Consider the following 17,907-nt stretch of genomic DNA (forward strand, 5'->3'; position numbering starts at 1 on the left):
ATTGTTTAACTTGGGTCAAACGTTTCGGGTAGACTTCCACAAGCTTCCCACAATAAGTTGGGGGAATTTTGGCCCATTCCTCCTGACAGAGCTGGTGTAACTGAGTCTGGTTTGTAGGCCTCCTTGCTCGTACACGCTTTTTCAGTTCTGCCCACAATATTTCTGCGGGATTGAGGTCAGGGTTTTGATGGCCACTCCAATACCTCGACTTTGTCCTTAAGCCATTTTGCCACAACTTTGGAAGTATGCTTGGGGTCTTTGTTCATTTGGAAGACCCATTTGCGACCAAGCTTTAACTTCCTGAGATGTTGCTTCAATTTATCCACATAATTTTCGTACCTCATGATGCCATCTATTTTGTGAAGTGCACCAGTCCCTCCTGCAGTAAAGCACCCCCACAACATGATGCTGCCACCCCCGTGCTTCACGGTTGGGATGGTGTTCTTCGGCTAGCAAGCCTCTCCCTTTTTCCTCCAAACATAATGATGGTTATTATGGCCAAACAGTTCTATTTGCTGATTTCTTTAGATTTTCCCAAGATGTCAAGCAAAGAGTCACTGAGTTTGAAGGTAGGCCTTGAAATACATCCAATTGACTCAAATTATGTCAATTAGCCTATCAGAAGCTTCTAAAGCCATGACATAATTTTCTGGAATTTTCCAAGCTGTTTCGAGGCACAGTCAACTTAGTGTATGTAATTCTCTGACCCACTGGAATTGTGATAGATTATTTCACTTATAAGTCACTGTCTGTAAACAATTGCTGGAAAAAATGACTTGTCCTAACCGACTTGCCAAAACTATAGTTTGTTGAAAAACGAGTTAATGACTCCAACCTGTATGTAAACTTCCGACTTCAACTGCATGAAGCAGTGCGAGGCCTACCTGTATATATAAAGCAGTGCGAGGCCTGCCAGTATATATAAAGCAGTGCGAGGCCTGCCAGTATATATAAAGCAGTGCGAGGCCTGCCAGTATATATAAAGCAGTGCGAGGCCTGCCAGTATATATAAAGCAGTGCGAGGCCTGCCAGTATATATGAAGCAGTGCGAGGCCTGCCAGTATATATGAAGCAGTGCGAGGCCTGCCAGTATATATGAAGCAGTGCGAGGCCTGCCACTATAAGTGAAGCAGTGTGAGGTCGTGACTCTGCTCTCTGCGGTGTGTAATGGTCTTTTGCCATAACAAAATGTCCTTACTGTAATTCTCTCACTTAGACCAGTATACAGGCAGCCAAATCAGAACAGAACCAAACCACCTCAGTCTCTACCAGAGAAAAACATGCATATTTATGGGACTTATGCATGTGTGATGCTTGGAAGATATTGAATTTATGTATGCAAAAAGGCCCTATGGCTATAGGTCAGTTTATGAGAAGCCATAACCCTTACTGTAACCCCAACCTAAAACCTAGCCTTAACCACATTCCTAACTTATAAACAACCCTGCCGCCTCAGATAGTTGGACAGATTAATATCACCTCCTTTGCCAAATAACTACTAACCTTGTGGAGATTGAGCAAATAAGGATCCTCGCCATAAACTAACCCTAAGGCTGTGCATTTCTGTTGTGAAGCTATAAGGAAAACATGAAATGTGTGAAGGGAAATCACATCTGGACTCTGATAGAATTGAATTGTTGGATGGCAGAGGAGTTTGTCACTAACCTGTAAGGTTGCGCCATAAGAATCAGCCATGTTAACGTGGTGCCTTAAACCTCTAAAGCCAAACCTGAGGAGTGTGGGAACAGCCATCCCCTCCCCTGTCCACTCTCTACCCTCCTCCCCACTGCCCTGGTCTCCCTGGGCGCAAACTTCAACAGAGCACTACAACAGTATTTGGTGAAGTACTAGAATACAGAGTGTAAGTATTCTAGATTTCTACCAGTCCTTTACTTGTCTAATGTCTGCTCTCCTATGTACAGTATGTTTCCTCTCCCATTGAACTAACAGGTGGGGGTGAAACAGCCATTCCCATGACATGGCCAGTGAATAGCCTGGTTGGTGTCAGTCTGTTTCTGCTTTGCCAACATGTCACCGTGCCAAGACTTTGGGAAGGGCACTGATGTGGCATGGTTGAAGGCATAACCAGTCTGGTACCCAGGCTACTGGGAGAAAACCCACACAGGGTGTTCACAAAGTATGACACAAAGCAATATGGTTTGTGACTTAACACATTTTCTTTGTATGATTCATGTTTTAGAACAGGTTTGTATAGTTATTTTGATTTTAATGACAGTTGCCTTAAAGATGGAATCTGTGCCCCTGGCCACACCACCATTGTTGTTGTTATTCTGGCCGAGCTGAGAAAAAAAATGCAGGACATAGGTCTTCTATCGTGCGTACAATGATGTCCGAGGGGGGAAAAAACTGTTTGCAGTAACTTCTTTGTTCTAATATCGCAAACGGACGTGGCTGTTTCACAATTAAGGATTCCAGCAGTATGGAATATCGTCACCCACATTTGCAAGTCCTGTGAATCAGGAAAATGAATGAGGTTTTAATGTACCAGAATCCTGTTTAGAGTGATTCTGCTAAGCTCGATTTTGCACAACTAAGACATTTTCCATACACAATCAAAGCTCCCTTTCCCTCTGTATCTGACAAGTAAATAAGACAATCAAATAACACAAGTGTGTATTTACTTCAGCTGAATTCCATTTACCCCCCCGACTGAATTGTAATGTGTTTTTGTAACATGGCCAGATGCTAGGCTCAATGCTGTTCTGCAGTCTGTTTTTAACGCTGATGTCTTATTTGATTTTGTTTTTTCCGTGGGTTTTCTTTACTCAGTGTTGGGAAGTGATGATGACATTTGACTATTTGCAAATCAAAGCCTTACAGAGGGAAACTTAAATCCGTCTTTGTTAAGTATTTTGATATTGTTAAAGGCCCAGTGCAGTCAGACTTGATTTCATGTGTTTTTATCCATCCATCCAGAGGTTGGAAGAATAATGAAATTGTGAAAATGATATTGTGAAAATGATAATGCCCTTTCTGTTTAAGAGCTGTTTGAAAAGACTGCCTGAAATTTAAGCCCGTTTTGGTGGGATGGAGTTTTGGCCTTCTATGGCGACACCATGCGGTAAATTAGTTAATAGACCAATAAGAAACAATTCCAAACCTAACTCCTTTTCGGTTTCCCCCTCCCCACTCAGACCACTCCCTGACAGTCCTAGCAAAATTATTGATTGAGATATTGCTATTTTTGTTGCTTTTTGACAAATTTTATTAAACAATCAGTAAGGTAATCGTTGCCCATAAAATATTTGATGTTGAAAAACTGATGCATTGGACTTTAATATTGTGTGTGTGTGTGTGTCAACATTGGCACTTAGAACAATAGGGTACCTGTCGTATTGGATTTGTCCTTTGTTTTAAATAACTTTTTTTCCTGTGTTTGAAAAATCTATATTAACCCTAATTATAGTTGTAAACGAATTCTGTACATTTATTTTCCCAAATCAACAGTAAAACTATGCACAAAATACTTTAATATTGCAAATCTAAAGATTACATTTAAAATGTTTATTCTAAGGAAGTGCGTCTTTAAAGGGGCAATCAGCAGTTGCTACATCCATTTGACTTATGAATATGTACCTATTGAGCTTAGTTCAAATCTCCTGGCCAACAGAACCCAGAATAAGCTTGTTTTACTCGTGTTTGAAAAAAAAGTAAACGTAAACAAACACTATATAGCCTCAAAACATGTTTAAAACTATAGTTTTGATATAGTCCTCGCATCCATCTGAATTTGAGTGCTTACATTTCTCCAGCCCCATCCTCAGCTTTTTACCGAAACAAGGGTGAGTCACCGCTTTATCATTTCAACTGCTGATTGCTTCATTTAAAATCCTAATGCCTCTTAAAGTGGCAGAGTCCCTTTAGTTAAGCCCTATTACAAATGTGTATTTTCTAAAGAGTTAGATTTGTTAACTTGATACAGTAGTCAGAGTTCTATAATATGACCAGTTTTGATAAAGACAACCTCTGAATAGGCAGCCATATTGTAGGTGTGATCATTCTGATTCAGGTTTCATTCATTCGACCCTATTCAACCCAGCATTACACCTAGTGGATATTTCTGTAAAAAAAAAATACATTTTAACAATTGTTTTTATTTGAATCACAATTCAATTATGAAACCAGTACATTTGCTTCTATCGTTCTTGTTTTGTTCACTTCTGTAAATTATTTGTTCAATGCTTTTCAAATGTTTACAAGCTGTTTGTGTTTGAGGTGAAATAGGAAACGTTTAACAGAAGACTATTAAAAAAACCTTGCTCTAGTCACCCTGTTTGTCTGTTCCTTAGCCTCTGAAGACTAGATTTGGAAGTATGTTTTCCTAATCCAGTGAGTTTTACGAGGTAACTAACCACCACACCTTGCTCACATAGCAACACCATCTGTCCTCATGTGACCACTCCACTGGAGTCACACGGGTCACTGTCTACATGAACGCTCTATAAGACATGGAGCAGTAAGGATCCAGCAGGACACCAGCTGCCGTTGAGTTTGAATAAACAGCATGCCAATGGAGGAAGCTTTGGTCTCCACCTGTTCATGGCTTTACACTGTGTCATGGGTCAGAGAGCATTTAAAAAGACATGAACAAGTTAACATTTACTCTCCCAACTCCTGGTTTATGAATGCTACAGTCATGGTCAGACAGGTAGTGCATAAAACATTTCCCAGTTCAAAAACATACAATACTGTCTCCACTCATACTGCTTAGAATGATAAATTGGAAGATGTATTTTGGTATATAAGGCCAGCTGAATCAATCAGTTTGTTTGATCTGGGGGGGGGGTTTAACTTGATTGTCTAGGTGTTGAGAGCTGGATGAAAGGAGCAGAGGGACTGAAGTCGGGTAACATTGGACTGTCTTTCCTCCAGCCATTTTAAACATTTGGGTCATTTCTGTTTCTCCACCATTTGTTTAAACAGTCCTCTCTTTCCATTGATTCATCCTCACGGCCTCTCTTACTCACTTGAAGGCTTCTCTGTCATGGCCATTTCCTTACTAGTGGCTGTGGAGGGAAATAAATACGATTTGAGATTTAGTTGACTAAAATAGTTTCCTCACAACCTGTTGATGTATGTGTGAGTGTGTACCTGCTTGGGAGCTCTTGTGTAGATGCTGGATGTAGATTAGGCCCAGGAATACTGTGAATCCGATGCAGGATGATATCATACCAACCAACATGAAACTATAACTGCCTTTACTGTGGATCAACTGAAGAGAGAAAGACGCATTACACCTAGAGAACACAGGCTAGCCTATTCACAGAGCAGTAACCCCCCTGAGTTCCTTACCTGTCCTGTGAGAAGCTGCAGCACCATCTCTCCTGTACCAGCACTGGTCACCAGGACAGTAGTGGCACACCCTAAGATGGGGAGAGGACACTTTACCCTTTAACATTTAAATACAGCTTTCTTACTGTGTGTGTGTGCGCACATACCTTTATAGTTGACCATGTCTTCTGTGAGGGCCACCATGCAGGGGAACACACTGCTGATGAAGAGGCCTAACACACACGTCCCCATGAAGAGGAACACAGGGCTGGAGTACAGGATCAACAGCAGACACTGCACCGCCATCATCCCTGCCTGAAACACAGAGAGAGGGAGGGAGCGCAGGACAGTGGAGGTAAATTATTTATTTTCACATGGTCATATCATGTCCATGCCTTTTTCCCTAAATGTTGTAAGGACATCAGCATTATCTACCACCTGTAATCTATACACTTGTTAAGCATCTATATGCTTGCTATGCATTTCGCATGAAACGCACAGTATACACACACACAATGCACACGTGAAGAGCAAGAAACGCAAAGAAACACAAAATAACATTGATGCAGATATGTATGACTATTTGAATTCAAATTGCGTTTCTTGCTCTTCACGTGTGCATGGATGCATTGTGTGTGTGTATACTGTGCGTGTGCAAGAAAGCCATCCACTGGACTGTTTTAAAAACACCCATCAAATATTTCATCATCTCTCAAATAACATCTGTTTTAAAAGCGGTTTCACTTCACTACTCATACAGAATGCAAAAACACAAGTGTGTGTCCGTACCAGGCTGACCGAGATGAGTCGTTGTTGTGTGTATCTGTATGACAGATATATAGACGCCAGTCTGCCCGCGGTGACGGATGCCCAGAACACACTGGTCAGACAGCCTGCCGTCTTGTGAGGCAGAGAGAGGGGAGGAGACACTGCGTAGGTGTAAATGAATCCTGTGTAAGAACCCTGTGTAAGAGAACAAATCTGTAGGTTAGAAGGCTGATGGTGATAGCACTAACAGTTGTGTGTGTTTGGGGGGGGGGGGGGGGGGGGGGCTATTCAGTCTCACTATTATGCCGTCAGTGATGAAGAGCACGGCTCCACCCAGAATGTAGAGGAGGAAATAGGAGGCAGGGCGATCCTTCACATCAGCATAGTTACAGCAGCCAAACAAACCCCCGTGACCTGGATGGACAGCACAGGAAGGTTTCGTTTAGGGGTCTTCAACCCCACACCTGTAGCGCTACAGGTTGTGCAGGCTTTTATTCCAGCCCAGCACTAGCCATGTTTTAGTTGGTGAGACATTTGGAGATGGGGCTGTATGGGATTCTACCCTGGCAGCCATTGTATATATTTGAGGGGGGGGGGGGGTTTAACACTGGATCTGTGGAGGTGTGAGGGGAGCATTGTGAGGCTTACCCTGAGTTGGGTAAGGGGTGGTCTTACCCTGGATATTGTGGTCCTGTTGGTTCTTCTGTGAGTTTTTCTCCTTGTCCAGTAGACGTGGGCTGTGGTTCGAGCAGGGGAACAGCCTCTCACGATACATCAAGACATACACTGCTACTGGTACAGGCAGCTAGACAGAACACGCACGCAGTTGTAAAAAATAAAACATGTCTCTCTCTGTGACTCCCTCGTTACGGTCTATGCAAAAGAGCCATTTCAGTGATCGAGGAAGCCTGCCTTGCAGAACAATCTCCCTTTTGTTTTGCTATTCAAATGCTAACCTGCAGCTACAGTATCAACCTACAACACCAACCTACAGCCACATCACCACAATCCAACTGCTAACAAAGTGTTCATACACTTACATTGATAAGAGCCATGATCCAGAATGCGTAGGACACATTGGTGGTGATGATGCCCTCTGTGTGGAGGTGGTAGTGGTGGGATACGTTGTGCAGAGGGGTTGTCCCCTTACCTGCCAGGTAGCTGCGGAGGTGATGGAGGTCAGTGGAGGAGTTGGCTGTCATGTTCCCCCCCAGAACACAACTCCCCTCCGACAGGAATGGGTCTGCTACCAGGGGACTGACCAACGCTCCCAGCCCTATGAAGAAATGCAGGACCTGGGTAGAAGACAGGGAGGAATGGGAGAGAAAGAAAGGAAAATGGAGGGGGGTATGGTGGGAGAAGGAGAGAAAATGACCACCTGTTCTTTGAATCATCTTTGCATAATTTGTGATCAAAATACCCCTGACCCCCATTACTTTCTCCTCCCCCCCATCCCTTCCTCCTGCCTCTCCCTGACCTGTAGGAAAATGGCTGAGTCTTTCTGGTAGAGCTTCACCAGCTGCAGGTTGGCGATGGTGTCAATCACCCCCATTGCCGTGCCAGATATCGCCATGGCAACAGCCAGCATCAGCACATGGTGGCAAAGTGGGATGATGGCAAACACCACGGAGATGACAAGACTGGAGACGAAGAGAGCTGAGAGGGAGCAGCGGAGCCTGGAAAGGGGTGGGGGGGGGGGGAGGATATTAGAGCACTCTTTTGGGTAATAGTGGCTTTTGGGAAAGAAGTGTTTTCATTTAACTACAATTTATAGCTCCCTCTGTTTCATTGAATTGAGCACCCTTACTGACCCTCTCTCCACTTCCAGTCTCATCTGGTCTGCCATCCAGGAAGTGACGGGACCCAGCCCTCTTTTGCTCCCTCTCTGGCCTTAGCCCGGTGCTAGAGGCAACTCCATGGAGGGGTAGATGAGGGGCTGTTTTTCCAGCTCTGCTAACGTGGGCAGTATTGTAGCTGGAATGTCACCTTGACCCAATACCTAGGTAAGAGCCATTTATTTACCTGGTTTATCAGACCCCCTGAGGCACCTTGTGTACAGCAGGAGACGCCTTATCTACACTGCTGCCTTGCCAACTTTCCACTAACTGTGTAGTGGCCTCAGTAGTAATGTTCTGTTCAACAAGCTGCAATTAAAAACAGAATGTAAATCTCTTTTTTTTCTAGGTCTCTCCCTCCCCCACGTCTCTCGCGCTCTTCTCACCATTTTCTCTCTCTCCTCTCTATCTCTTCAGCTCTGATACAGGTGTATGTGTATTTAAACACCAGTCATGTGGCAGTAGCTCAGGAAACATATCGGAGCAGAACTATTGAACTGGAGATATGTGAAGGTCACAAGGACAGACAGATACATTTGGTTCAAACAAACGTAATTAGTATAGGAACAATATTTCCAGTTGTCAGAGGGAAATCATTTGTTATATTCTGGGGTGGTGAGAGAGCAAAATACTCAACTTTTCAATTCATGAGCATCACTGAGATTCACACTCAGTCAGGCTCAAGGCCTTGTTGGCATCGACACGTATACCGAACATAAGTCATTGCATGGGCATCTCGACAGCTAACGTCCATTTGGAGGGCGTAACCTGGGGAGTTTGAGTCGTTCAGTCAGAGTTTCCTCTTGATTGCTAGCAGTAGCATAAATGCTTGGTTTAACAGTTATCTGACAAAGGTATTGATGTGAGTTTCTGTGTCTCCCCACACATTTTATTCACCATATCAATTGCGGCCGCCGGCCGGTAATATAAAAGTGTTCTGCGATAGTGTGTGGTTTCATGGCGTAGCAAGCCTAGCCATTCACTGTGGGAATGATTCAAGTGTAATGGTCAAGTGCAGCTTTTACCCATGATCTAAGGGTGCTCTCTGGTTGAATTGAACGTTAAGGTTAACCACAGTACAATGATTGAGATACAAAGACGATATTATAATATATATTTTGTTGTATTTTTTCTGGATTTATATCAGGCAAAGCCACATGGGGTCGCGACCCCTAGTTTGGGAACCGCTGCCTTAACCTTTTAAACGGACTATCATATTTGTGGATTAAATCAGACTTAATACTTAACAAAAATATTAAATGCAACATGAAACAATTTCATTCAATTCAAAGATTTACTGAGTTACAGTTCATATAAGGGAGTCAGTCAATTGAAATAAATTAGACCCTAATCTATGGATTTCACATGACTAGGGTAACAGATATGCATGTGTTGGTCACAGATACCGTAATAAAAAGGAAGGGGGGTGAATCAAAAAAACAGTAATGCAGCGCGACACATCCTCCTTCGCATAGAGTTGATCAGGCTGTTGATTGTGGCCTGTGGAATGTTGTCCAATTCCTCTTCAATGACTGTGCAAAGCTGCAAGATATTGGCAGGAACTGGAACACGCTGTCATACATGTCGATCCAGAGCATCCTAAACATGCTCAATGTCTGGTGAGTGATTTCCTGGCGGCAAGTAAGGACCCTATGGTAGTAGAGAAGATCATGAGTGATCTGGATGAAAACAAAGACGGCGAAGTGGACTTTCAGGAGTTTGTCATCTTGGTTGCTGCGCTGACCGTGGCCTGGAACAAGTTTTTTGTAGAGAGCCTGAATGAATGAGTTCGGAAACAGTCTGATCTTTTTCAGCTTTTTCAGCTTCCAGGAATTGGGTACAGATCCTTTCGACATGGGGCAGGGCATTATCATGCTGAAACATGAGGTGATGGCGGATTAATGGAATGACAATGGGCCTCAGACTTTCATCACTGTATCTCTGTGCATTCAAATTGCCATCAGTAAAATGCTAGTGTTCCTTGTCCATAGCTTATGCCTTCCTGCCCATACCATAACCCCACCACCACCATGGGGCACTCTGTTCACAAGGTTGACATCAGCAAACCACTCGTCCACACAATGCCACACATGCTGTCTGCCATCTGGCCGGAACAGTTGAAACCGGGATTCATCCGTGAAGAGCACACTTCTCCAGCGAGCCAGTGGCCATCGAAAGTGAGCATTTGCCCACTGAAGTAGATTGTGACGCCGAACTGCAGTCAGGTTAAGACCCTGGTGAGGATGGCGAGCATGCAGATGAGCTTCTGAGACGGTTTCTGACCGTTTGTGCAGACATTCTTCAGTTGTGCAAAGCCACAGTTTCATCAGCTGTTTGGGTGGCTGGTATCAGACAATTTAGCAAGGTGCTTACTAACAGGGATGTAAACAAATCTGTCCACAAAATGAGAGAAATAAGCTTTTTGTGCGTATGGAAATTTTTTGGGATCCTTTATTTCTGTTAATGAAAACAACACTTTACATGTTGTGTTTATATTTTTGATCATTGTATAATGAGCATTCCAGTAATATCACAAGTTAATTGACACGTGAAAACTCAAGAAAATAGCAACTCTACAATAAATGGCTAAATTACTTCCGGACACAAAGGGTCCATTATAGCGCTGCCCATGCTGTCACAGAAGCTAAAATGGCACAGATAAAGATCACCCTTCTATCTATCTCTATGGCCTGTTACAAGCATATCTGCCCTCATTGGCTAGAATGGTCCCACCTGATCTCGCCTCCTCCCATCTTTGAGGACGCATTTCCATTGTTAGAGTGGTCAGTGTCTTATCAATATTATAAGACCAGGGGAATTCAACTCTTACCCTATGAGGTCCAGAGCCTGCTGGTTTCCTGTTCTACCTGATAATTAATTGCACCCACCTGGTGTCCCAAATCTAAATCAGTTCATGATTAGAGAGGAACAATGAGAAGAAGAAAAAGCAGTGGAACTGGCTTCGAGGTCCAGAGCTGAGTTTGAGGCTATCTTTGTCATAGAGCAGTTCTGGTGGTAAATGTCAGATCCGCTGGGCCATCTTTAGCCTAATGGCCCTGCATAAATTATTATTTGGCTAATAAATGGGGGCCTCAACATAAAAGGGCGGGTGTGTAATAGATGCTGGGCAGTTTCTGGTCCCAGTCTGTACCTGCATAAACCTAGCTGACAACTCAACTCCATGATGAATAAGGTTTCTGATGAACTCCAACGGAGTTGAGCAGAGACCAGGCTTTGTCGAATTCAGCTCCGACTACATCGATTTGCCCAAGGTCAATACTTCCAAAAATGTAAATAATGAAATGCTTACCTTGTACCTATGTTTGTCCTCTGTATTTGCGTGCGTGCCTTTTGTTTGCTGAAATATATACTTTAAAAAAAACATTTAATCAAATCAACCAATGACTGTTTGCTCATTGCTGCTGCTCTAAGATGGCAACAAGGATATAGTCTGGTTGTATTTGATTAAGGTTTTATTAAAAAGTATGGATTTCAGTAAACTAATCATAACACTACAGAGGACAAACATAGGTACAAGGTAAGCGTTTCATAGTACAATTATTGTAAGTATTGACTTGGGGTGAATGTAGTCCAAGCTGAATTCTACAAAGCCTGGTCTCTGCTCAACTCCATTGGTGGAGTTCATCAGAAACTGGGTGCAATTAGTTTTTTTCCCTAGCACTAACTACAAGGCTGATTCAAGTAATCAAAGCTGGATGAGGAGTTGGTTATTTGAATCAGCTGTGTCAAAAATCCAAACGTGCACCCAGGGAGGGGGGACCAGGACCGAGTTTGGGAAACCCTGGGCTAGCCTAACCTTAAACGAATTCCTCGAACCTATGGAAATTATCCTTGCCTGCTACGAGAAGTAAATTCTGACATTAACTGTATACCATCTAGTCAAAACCAGACAGCTTTCACTCACGTCTTCTTGAAGAGTCCTCCCAGGGCGCTCCCCAGCATGAGGAAGAGCTGTTGGGCGAAGAAGACCCAAGTGATCTCCTGCAGAGTGGACTGAGTCTGACACCTCAGGTCCAGGATGGTCGGCCCCAGGAACGCGATACACAGCCCGAAACTGAAGAACACGCTCCAGTAAGTCAGTGTGTGCTGCCAGTGTCCCTTGAACAGAGCCCAGACACGATCATCTACTAACATCATCTCGTTGTTGCTTGTGGGTTGCGTGATGAACGCTGGAGCAGGTTATGGTTTCATTGGGAGGAAGGTTTTAAGGAATCTTTAAGCGCGCCGACAACACAACCCTTGACGTTTGTTTAAGTGGACTGGCAAAGTTGGGATGCCTGCATATGGCTAGCATATATGGTTGTTACGGAGAGTTGATAAACTTTTATTTGCCTTCCAGTCACGTCACGCTGATAAACCTGTCGAACTAGCAGTGCCCTCCCCTGGAAACCGATGTCCATCAGTTAACTGTGCCGCAGTGTAGGAGACTAGGGCATCTTCCACGGCGATGTGAAGTGTCATGATTACGCGTTATTTTCCGTGTAATGCATTTGTATGGATGACTACATTTTCTGGATCTGTTTATGAAATATATCTGTAGACCTGTCTATTTGGCCTCTGTTGTGGAGCTAGCGCCACCTGTCGGTCCTCATGGTCTCAATAGGTAGATTAGTCAATATCATACAAAGGATCATGAGTAACAAAATAAGGATGATTAGATAGCCAACGTGGTATTAAAGACAGATTGGGAATTGTGGCAAGGCCTGTTGAACACTTCAAATGTTCTCTTTCTTTTCAATCATAATGGAAGACACTCAGACTGTATTGTATACTGTATTAGTACTGAATGAGAGCTAGTCAATGTACTACAGAGTGATATAATGTATTCATTTATTTGTTATTTCTTATTTGATCACGTTTGGCTTCTTGGCGATCACAATACATTCAGTTTCTGGTTTTAATGATAGCGCAGTAAACAAATCACACAAGAATATCACATTTCATACAAAATCTAAATATACTTGTCTTTTATAAAACATTTAGACATCTACAGTCATTTAATAGAGTCCTCTCTTGTTTCATCTGGCATAAAATTCACTGAGAAAGAACATGAAAACATCTGTTAAAATACATATTTCCTTTCATTACAAGTACTTAAAATATCTTAATTTACCACAACAAAACACATACAATAATACTTCTGCCTCATGGGTTGCTAAAATAGAGAGTGGAAGTTTTAAAGTGTAACACACATATCACCATCTCTCCCAGTGGATCCCAACGATTTTAAATGGCTTGACTCTCACCTTCTTTCCTTCATGACCACTGACAGTGTCCACCATATTGCTTTCACCTCTTCAATTCTTTCAGTTTGGGGGTGAGAAAGCAAAGGACACATGGAAAGGTAGCTCTATAAGAGTATTGGCTTCTTCTCCCGTGTGTGGTAAAGCTAACTGCACCTCATTAGTCTAAAGTGGCTTCTTTTCCTTGTCTCCTTTACTTAATCAGATGTGAAAGTGCTGGGCAGACAGCTTTTAGCAGATTCACGGTAGGCATGGACAGAAGGAATGGAAAGGGAGAAGTAGATTTGGCGAAAAGAGAAGAGGTCAGTGAAACATGCAGAGTGATTGGTTGGCTTGGATGTCTGCATGGGGCTGAGGGGAGGTTACTGAGTAGGAGAATGGGAGAGAGTTCCTGGTCAGTCCCCAGAATCAGCAGTGGGAATCCAGTGTATTACTAACATGACAGTAGAATGCTAATATTCATGGGTTGCACATTTCGTCACTATTGTTTTGAACATTAATTTTATGGTTGATGCCCGACTGCGCATCAGAGAATGGACATTAACCTTCTTATGACGGTATAAAAGGTCAGCCATTTTGGCAAGGGAGTTGATAAGCCAGTTCTGTGATAAGATATTGTGTAAAACAATGAATTTGAAGATTATCTGCACGGTATGTTTATCTAACTAGCCAACCATTTTAAGTGGAATGATTCCAATATTTTGTCAAATTAACTGGCAATATGCCAACATTCCATACAAGCAATGCTGTCAATCAATAGCCATACCCTGACAAGTTGCAAATGCAACAAGTACTGATTTTGTATCATATAACACTCATAGCTTTTGAAGGAATCAATAATTTAGACATTTATTGTCTGTTTATATAATATATATTCATTCTATAGGCTATTTATAGAGAATTGGTTTAAAAAAAATCCCCATAAACGGTATAATTATATGACAATGTTTTACACAATTTCTGCTATACCACGTCTTACTTTTATTTTCTTGCATAAGTAAAATCAAGATTATGCCTCTACTGCCATTCATTCCAATTAGACTGTTTTGGATTTCTCCCTGACCAAAATAGCTGCCATTATCATCCCATTCTGGAACTTTGAGGGTTTATGACATAGCTCCTTTTAGCAATTTAATAGGATCTGTATGGAGTGAGGGACCTAATCTCCAAACCTTTTGAGGTGCAGTGCAAGCTCATTCTCAGAAACCCTGTCTGTATCCATTCTCTGTTCTCGGGAGCGTGAGGGGATCAGATATGTTTGTTCATCTAACTTTTATTTAACCAGGAAAGACCTTTGAGGTTGACCAGAGGGGTATACTACGATGCAAACTAGATCTATCTACTCAGTGTTTTCTGAAGCTAGCCAGCTTCAGTTAGCTTCCAATTCCAGCTCGGGCTTCAACCGTTCTACAACGGTGGATATTGCTCGTCCGCCTGCCGCTAACCCTAGCAGGGTTGTAACTGTGCGTGCATGTGAGTAGTCGAACCCCGAACTCTTCATTGAGACAATGTTGAAACATCAATTCATGGGCAAGTCAGTGCCACATTTTCATTTGTGCCAAAATCAAAATTCAGCAGGATATTATTTGAAATGGACCTTCAGAAGTGACGTTTTGATGTATTTCGTTGGTGTGGTTATCAATGCATGAGCACATTTTCTCCCCACTCCATCAATAAAATACTTTTATAAAGTCATACAACATTTCTACTGTGTGTGATGTTTCAAATGCATTTGTCATTAATAAAATGTGATAGGTATTTTAACATTAGGATTTTTTTACACGCAAACATTTGCCTAATAAAATATTTAATCAGTTGTCTTCCTCAAATGACGTGGATGATGCAATCTGATTTCATTGGTCCTTAACTCGTGGTTCAGACACTTAAATGTCTTTTATTTAGACTGGCCCAGAGCGGGTTAGATCTGAAGGGTTAGTTGACATAAAAATGTACCTGGCTAAAGTTGAACCAAGTTGAACTCAGAGGAGACCTCGCTAACTCCTCAAACTACATTCGTAGTATAGGGCTCTGGATATGACCTCCATGTTTGTATTTGTGTTTGTATGGGGGGATTGGTGTGTGTTTGTCTTCAAATCCGATTCCTCCTTCAAGCTTTCTTAGAATAGACTCTCCCGGTCTGCACCCCTCTGGCTGGTCATCCTTTAGAATATGCTCTGTCTTCTGTTCTTTCCTCGACCTGGGTTTGGTAAAGAGAACACGGGCATGACATGACTGAACATGGTTTATTTCCAGTAGTCGTTTCGTATTGTTGTGATGGTTTATGGACGTAATATGTGTTGCGCTGTGTTGAGAATGTACCTGGAGGCTGGAACACTGAGCTGCGGTGGCCTGGGTCTTTCTGTAGTTGAATCTCTCTGAGGGAAAACACTGAGGAGGCTAAGGTGGGGGGTGAGAAATATTGGTCAATGCTGTTTTCTGCACATAATGCACAAAACAAATTGCCACTTAATACATCATCCTCAGCACATGACTGATGTCAAATACATCTGTGTGTGTGTCTTACTGTCTACAAGGCTGTGGATGTTCTCTCCCAGGCTAAGGAAGTAGGGGTGTCTAAGAGATGCTTCAGCCGAGACTCTGGTCCTAGTGTCATACTGAAATAAAACAGAGATACACACTTAAAACCAGAATAGCGGTTTGGTATACAACACTAGTGGTTACAGGTTGGTGTAGGAGTGGCTTCTTACCAGGAGTAGAGCAGTAAGCATGTCAATCCCCTCACTATCCAGCCTGGAGAAGAAACACAGTACTTGTTTAGTTGTGATTTATGTTACATGAGCAAGTGGTTGGTAAGTGGTCTTATTGTGGTTGTGTAACCTGGGCACGTGGTTGATGAGTGGTTGAGGTCTGTACTGGGAGAACATGTAGGATCTGAACTCATCATTATTGGAGATACCTGGCCAGCTGTCCTCGGTTGGTGTACCTGAGAGAGACGGGAGAGGGTCATTCTTCATATTCTATGTCTGTATTTATTTGAATCCTCACTACTTACCCCAGCAAGATGGCTCCCTGTGGTGTAAATGAAAGAATAGAATTACCAATGAGTCTGAAGACTAAGTGCAGCTCCTCCTTCACTGTGGAGCCGGGGAACATGGGACGACCCGTCGCCATCTCAAATAGAATACATCCCACGCCCCTTTTAACACACACAAAGCACAGACACATGATTTAAATGGAAAGTGAAGGGGAACGTTCGACATTGCAGCCGACTTTAAAGTTGAGTCAAGACTGATCTACAAATCACCTTGCGTCATAAATAAATACTCAGTATTATTTGTAGGTCAGTCAGTCACCATTTACCCATGATGCATCATGGATGTGCTGCTCACAAACACAGCAAATTGATCTTTGGAGACTAATGCCTGAAGGGAGGTGGTAATGGTGGTAGTGTCTTAAAATTAAAGGAGAGCCGCACACTCTAGGAGCTCAGATGCAATAACCAAAGTTTTGACAGAAGTGCTGTCTTCATCAGGGTATAATGACAAACACTGTGGGTCACTAGTTTTATATAGTGTCAAAGGACACACACAGGTGTCTGTAATCATGGCCGGGTGTGGCCTGATATCATTGGTTAATCTTCAGATATAAAAATAACATTCCAAAAACATAAATGGATAGCATACGATCAAAGATACAATTCAGCCACATGGGACTACAAACATTTACAATAGCAAATCACAAAGTCTTCAGATCAATGTCTACATTGAGTCCAAAGGGAGCAAGGGTCTTTAAATGAAAGACCCAGGCAGCCTCTTGTTTTAACAAATTGTCGAGGTCACCCCCTCTCCTAGGGAGGGTGACATGTTCGATGCCGATATAACGTAGGGACAAAATCAAGTGGTTTGCTTCCAAAAAGTGGGCTGCAACTGGGTAAGTCGAGTTTTTGCACCTGATGGTGCTACGATGCTCTGAGATTCGCGCTTTGTTTTACCCACGTAATTTTTACCACAAGGACAAGTTATAAGATAACTAACTGCCTTAGTGGAGCATGTGATAACACCTTTGATTGGGATCTGTATCCCTGTTTGGGGGTGTTTGAAGGATCTACATTTACCAGTTAATCTCTGAGATTTCTGCCCCGCAAGAATATGATCAAAGGGTCGAAAACGCATTACCGATACTGTCACCGGATCTTAGAATGTGCCAATATTTGTGAACGATTTCCTTAATTTGTTCAGAGCACTTTGAATAGCGGGTAGTTAGAACGCAAGAATGCTTCTTTTTGCGAGACTGACCTTGAAAAAGATAATTTCTCGGTTTGTTTTGAATTTTCTCAATGGCATTATTAATCTGACCATTTTTGTACCCCCTCTACTTTAATTTTCTTTGCGTCTCTTTTTGTCAATGTGATTCGTTTTTTGCAAATTCTTTTGATTCGACAGAATTGGCTGTAGAGCAAACTGTTTTTCAAGGGAATCGGGTGACAACTATCAGCCCTCAACAAACGGTTACGATCAGTAGGTTTCCTGTAAAGATCAGTGTATAGAACATTATCCTCGCAGAAGATCAAGGAAACTGATTTGACGCGTGTCAGATTGCATAGTAAATCTCAGATGATCAGAACAAGATTTAAGAAAAGCATGGAATGCCTGGAGCTCTTTGGCATCACCCCTCCATCAATATGCCGTTGCCAAATAATGATGTTCGGCAAGAAAGTATTTTTGAGAGAATTGAAAATTGATGTAACCCACATACAAATGAGCATGGTTAGGAGTCATGGGGGATCC

General features: G+C 42.5%; 2 protein-coding genes across 4 annotated transcripts in view; both read right to left on the reverse strand.

Annotated features, from left to right (window-relative positions):
* Window positions 1–794: 794 nt before the first annotated feature.
* On the reverse strand, window positions 795–12,509 carry LOC110494388 (major facilitator superfamily domain-containing protein 4A). Of its 3 annotated transcripts, XM_021569396.2 has the most exons (11): window positions 11,821–12,509; window positions 7,538–7,736; window positions 7,101–7,355; window positions 6,736–6,865; window positions 6,359–6,474; window positions 6,082–6,273; window positions 5,460–5,607; window positions 5,314–5,384; window positions 5,113–5,233; window positions 4,989–5,027; window positions 795–4,571 (listed from the first exon to the last, which is right to left on the reverse strand). In XM_021569396.2, the coding sequence occupies exons 1-11, from the start codon at window positions 12,051–12,053 to the stop codon at window positions 4,567–4,569; spliced, it is 1,509 nt and encodes a 502-aa protein (XP_021425071.1). In that variant the 5' UTR covers window positions 12,054–12,509; the 3' UTR covers window positions 795–4,566. The 3 variants fall into 3 exon arrangements, with proteins under 3 accessions (XP_021425071.1, XP_021425070.1, XP_021425072.1); XM_021569395.2 differs by lacking the exon at window positions 795–4,571 and having other exon boundaries at window positions 4,925–5,027; window positions 11,821–12,507; XM_021569397.2 differs by lacking the exon at window positions 795–4,571 and having other exon boundaries at window positions 4,925–5,027; window positions 6,082–6,255; window positions 11,821–12,503.
* Window positions 12,510–12,719: 210 nt separating this feature from the next.
* Window positions 12,720–17,907, reverse strand: part of LOC110494387 (cyclin-dependent kinase 18) — a 60,108-nt gene continuing 54,920 nt past the window's right edge. Inside the window, exons 11-16 of the mRNA XM_036950442.1 lie at window positions 16,219–16,316; window positions 15,998–16,103; window positions 15,868–15,910; window positions 15,684–15,774; window positions 15,479–15,556; window positions 12,720–15,356 (exon numbers count right to left, since the gene is read on the reverse strand). Coding sequence (XP_036806337.1) covers window positions 15,322–15,356; window positions 15,479–15,556; window positions 15,684–15,774; window positions 15,868–15,910; window positions 15,998–16,103; window positions 16,219–16,316 — 451 coding nt within the window. The 3' untranslated portion in view covers window positions 12,720–15,321. The remainder of the gene's footprint in view (window positions 15,357–15,478; window positions 15,557–15,683; window positions 15,775–15,867; window positions 15,911–15,997; window positions 16,104–16,218; window positions 16,317–17,907) is intronic.

This window comes from Oncorhynchus mykiss, chromosome 17 (assembly GCF_013265735.2).
Source record: "Oncorhynchus mykiss isolate Arlee chromosome 17, USDA_OmykA_1.1, whole genome shotgun sequence".
NCBI classification, from domain to species: domain Eukaryota; kingdom Metazoa; phylum Chordata; class Actinopteri; order Salmoniformes; family Salmonidae; genus Oncorhynchus; species Oncorhynchus mykiss.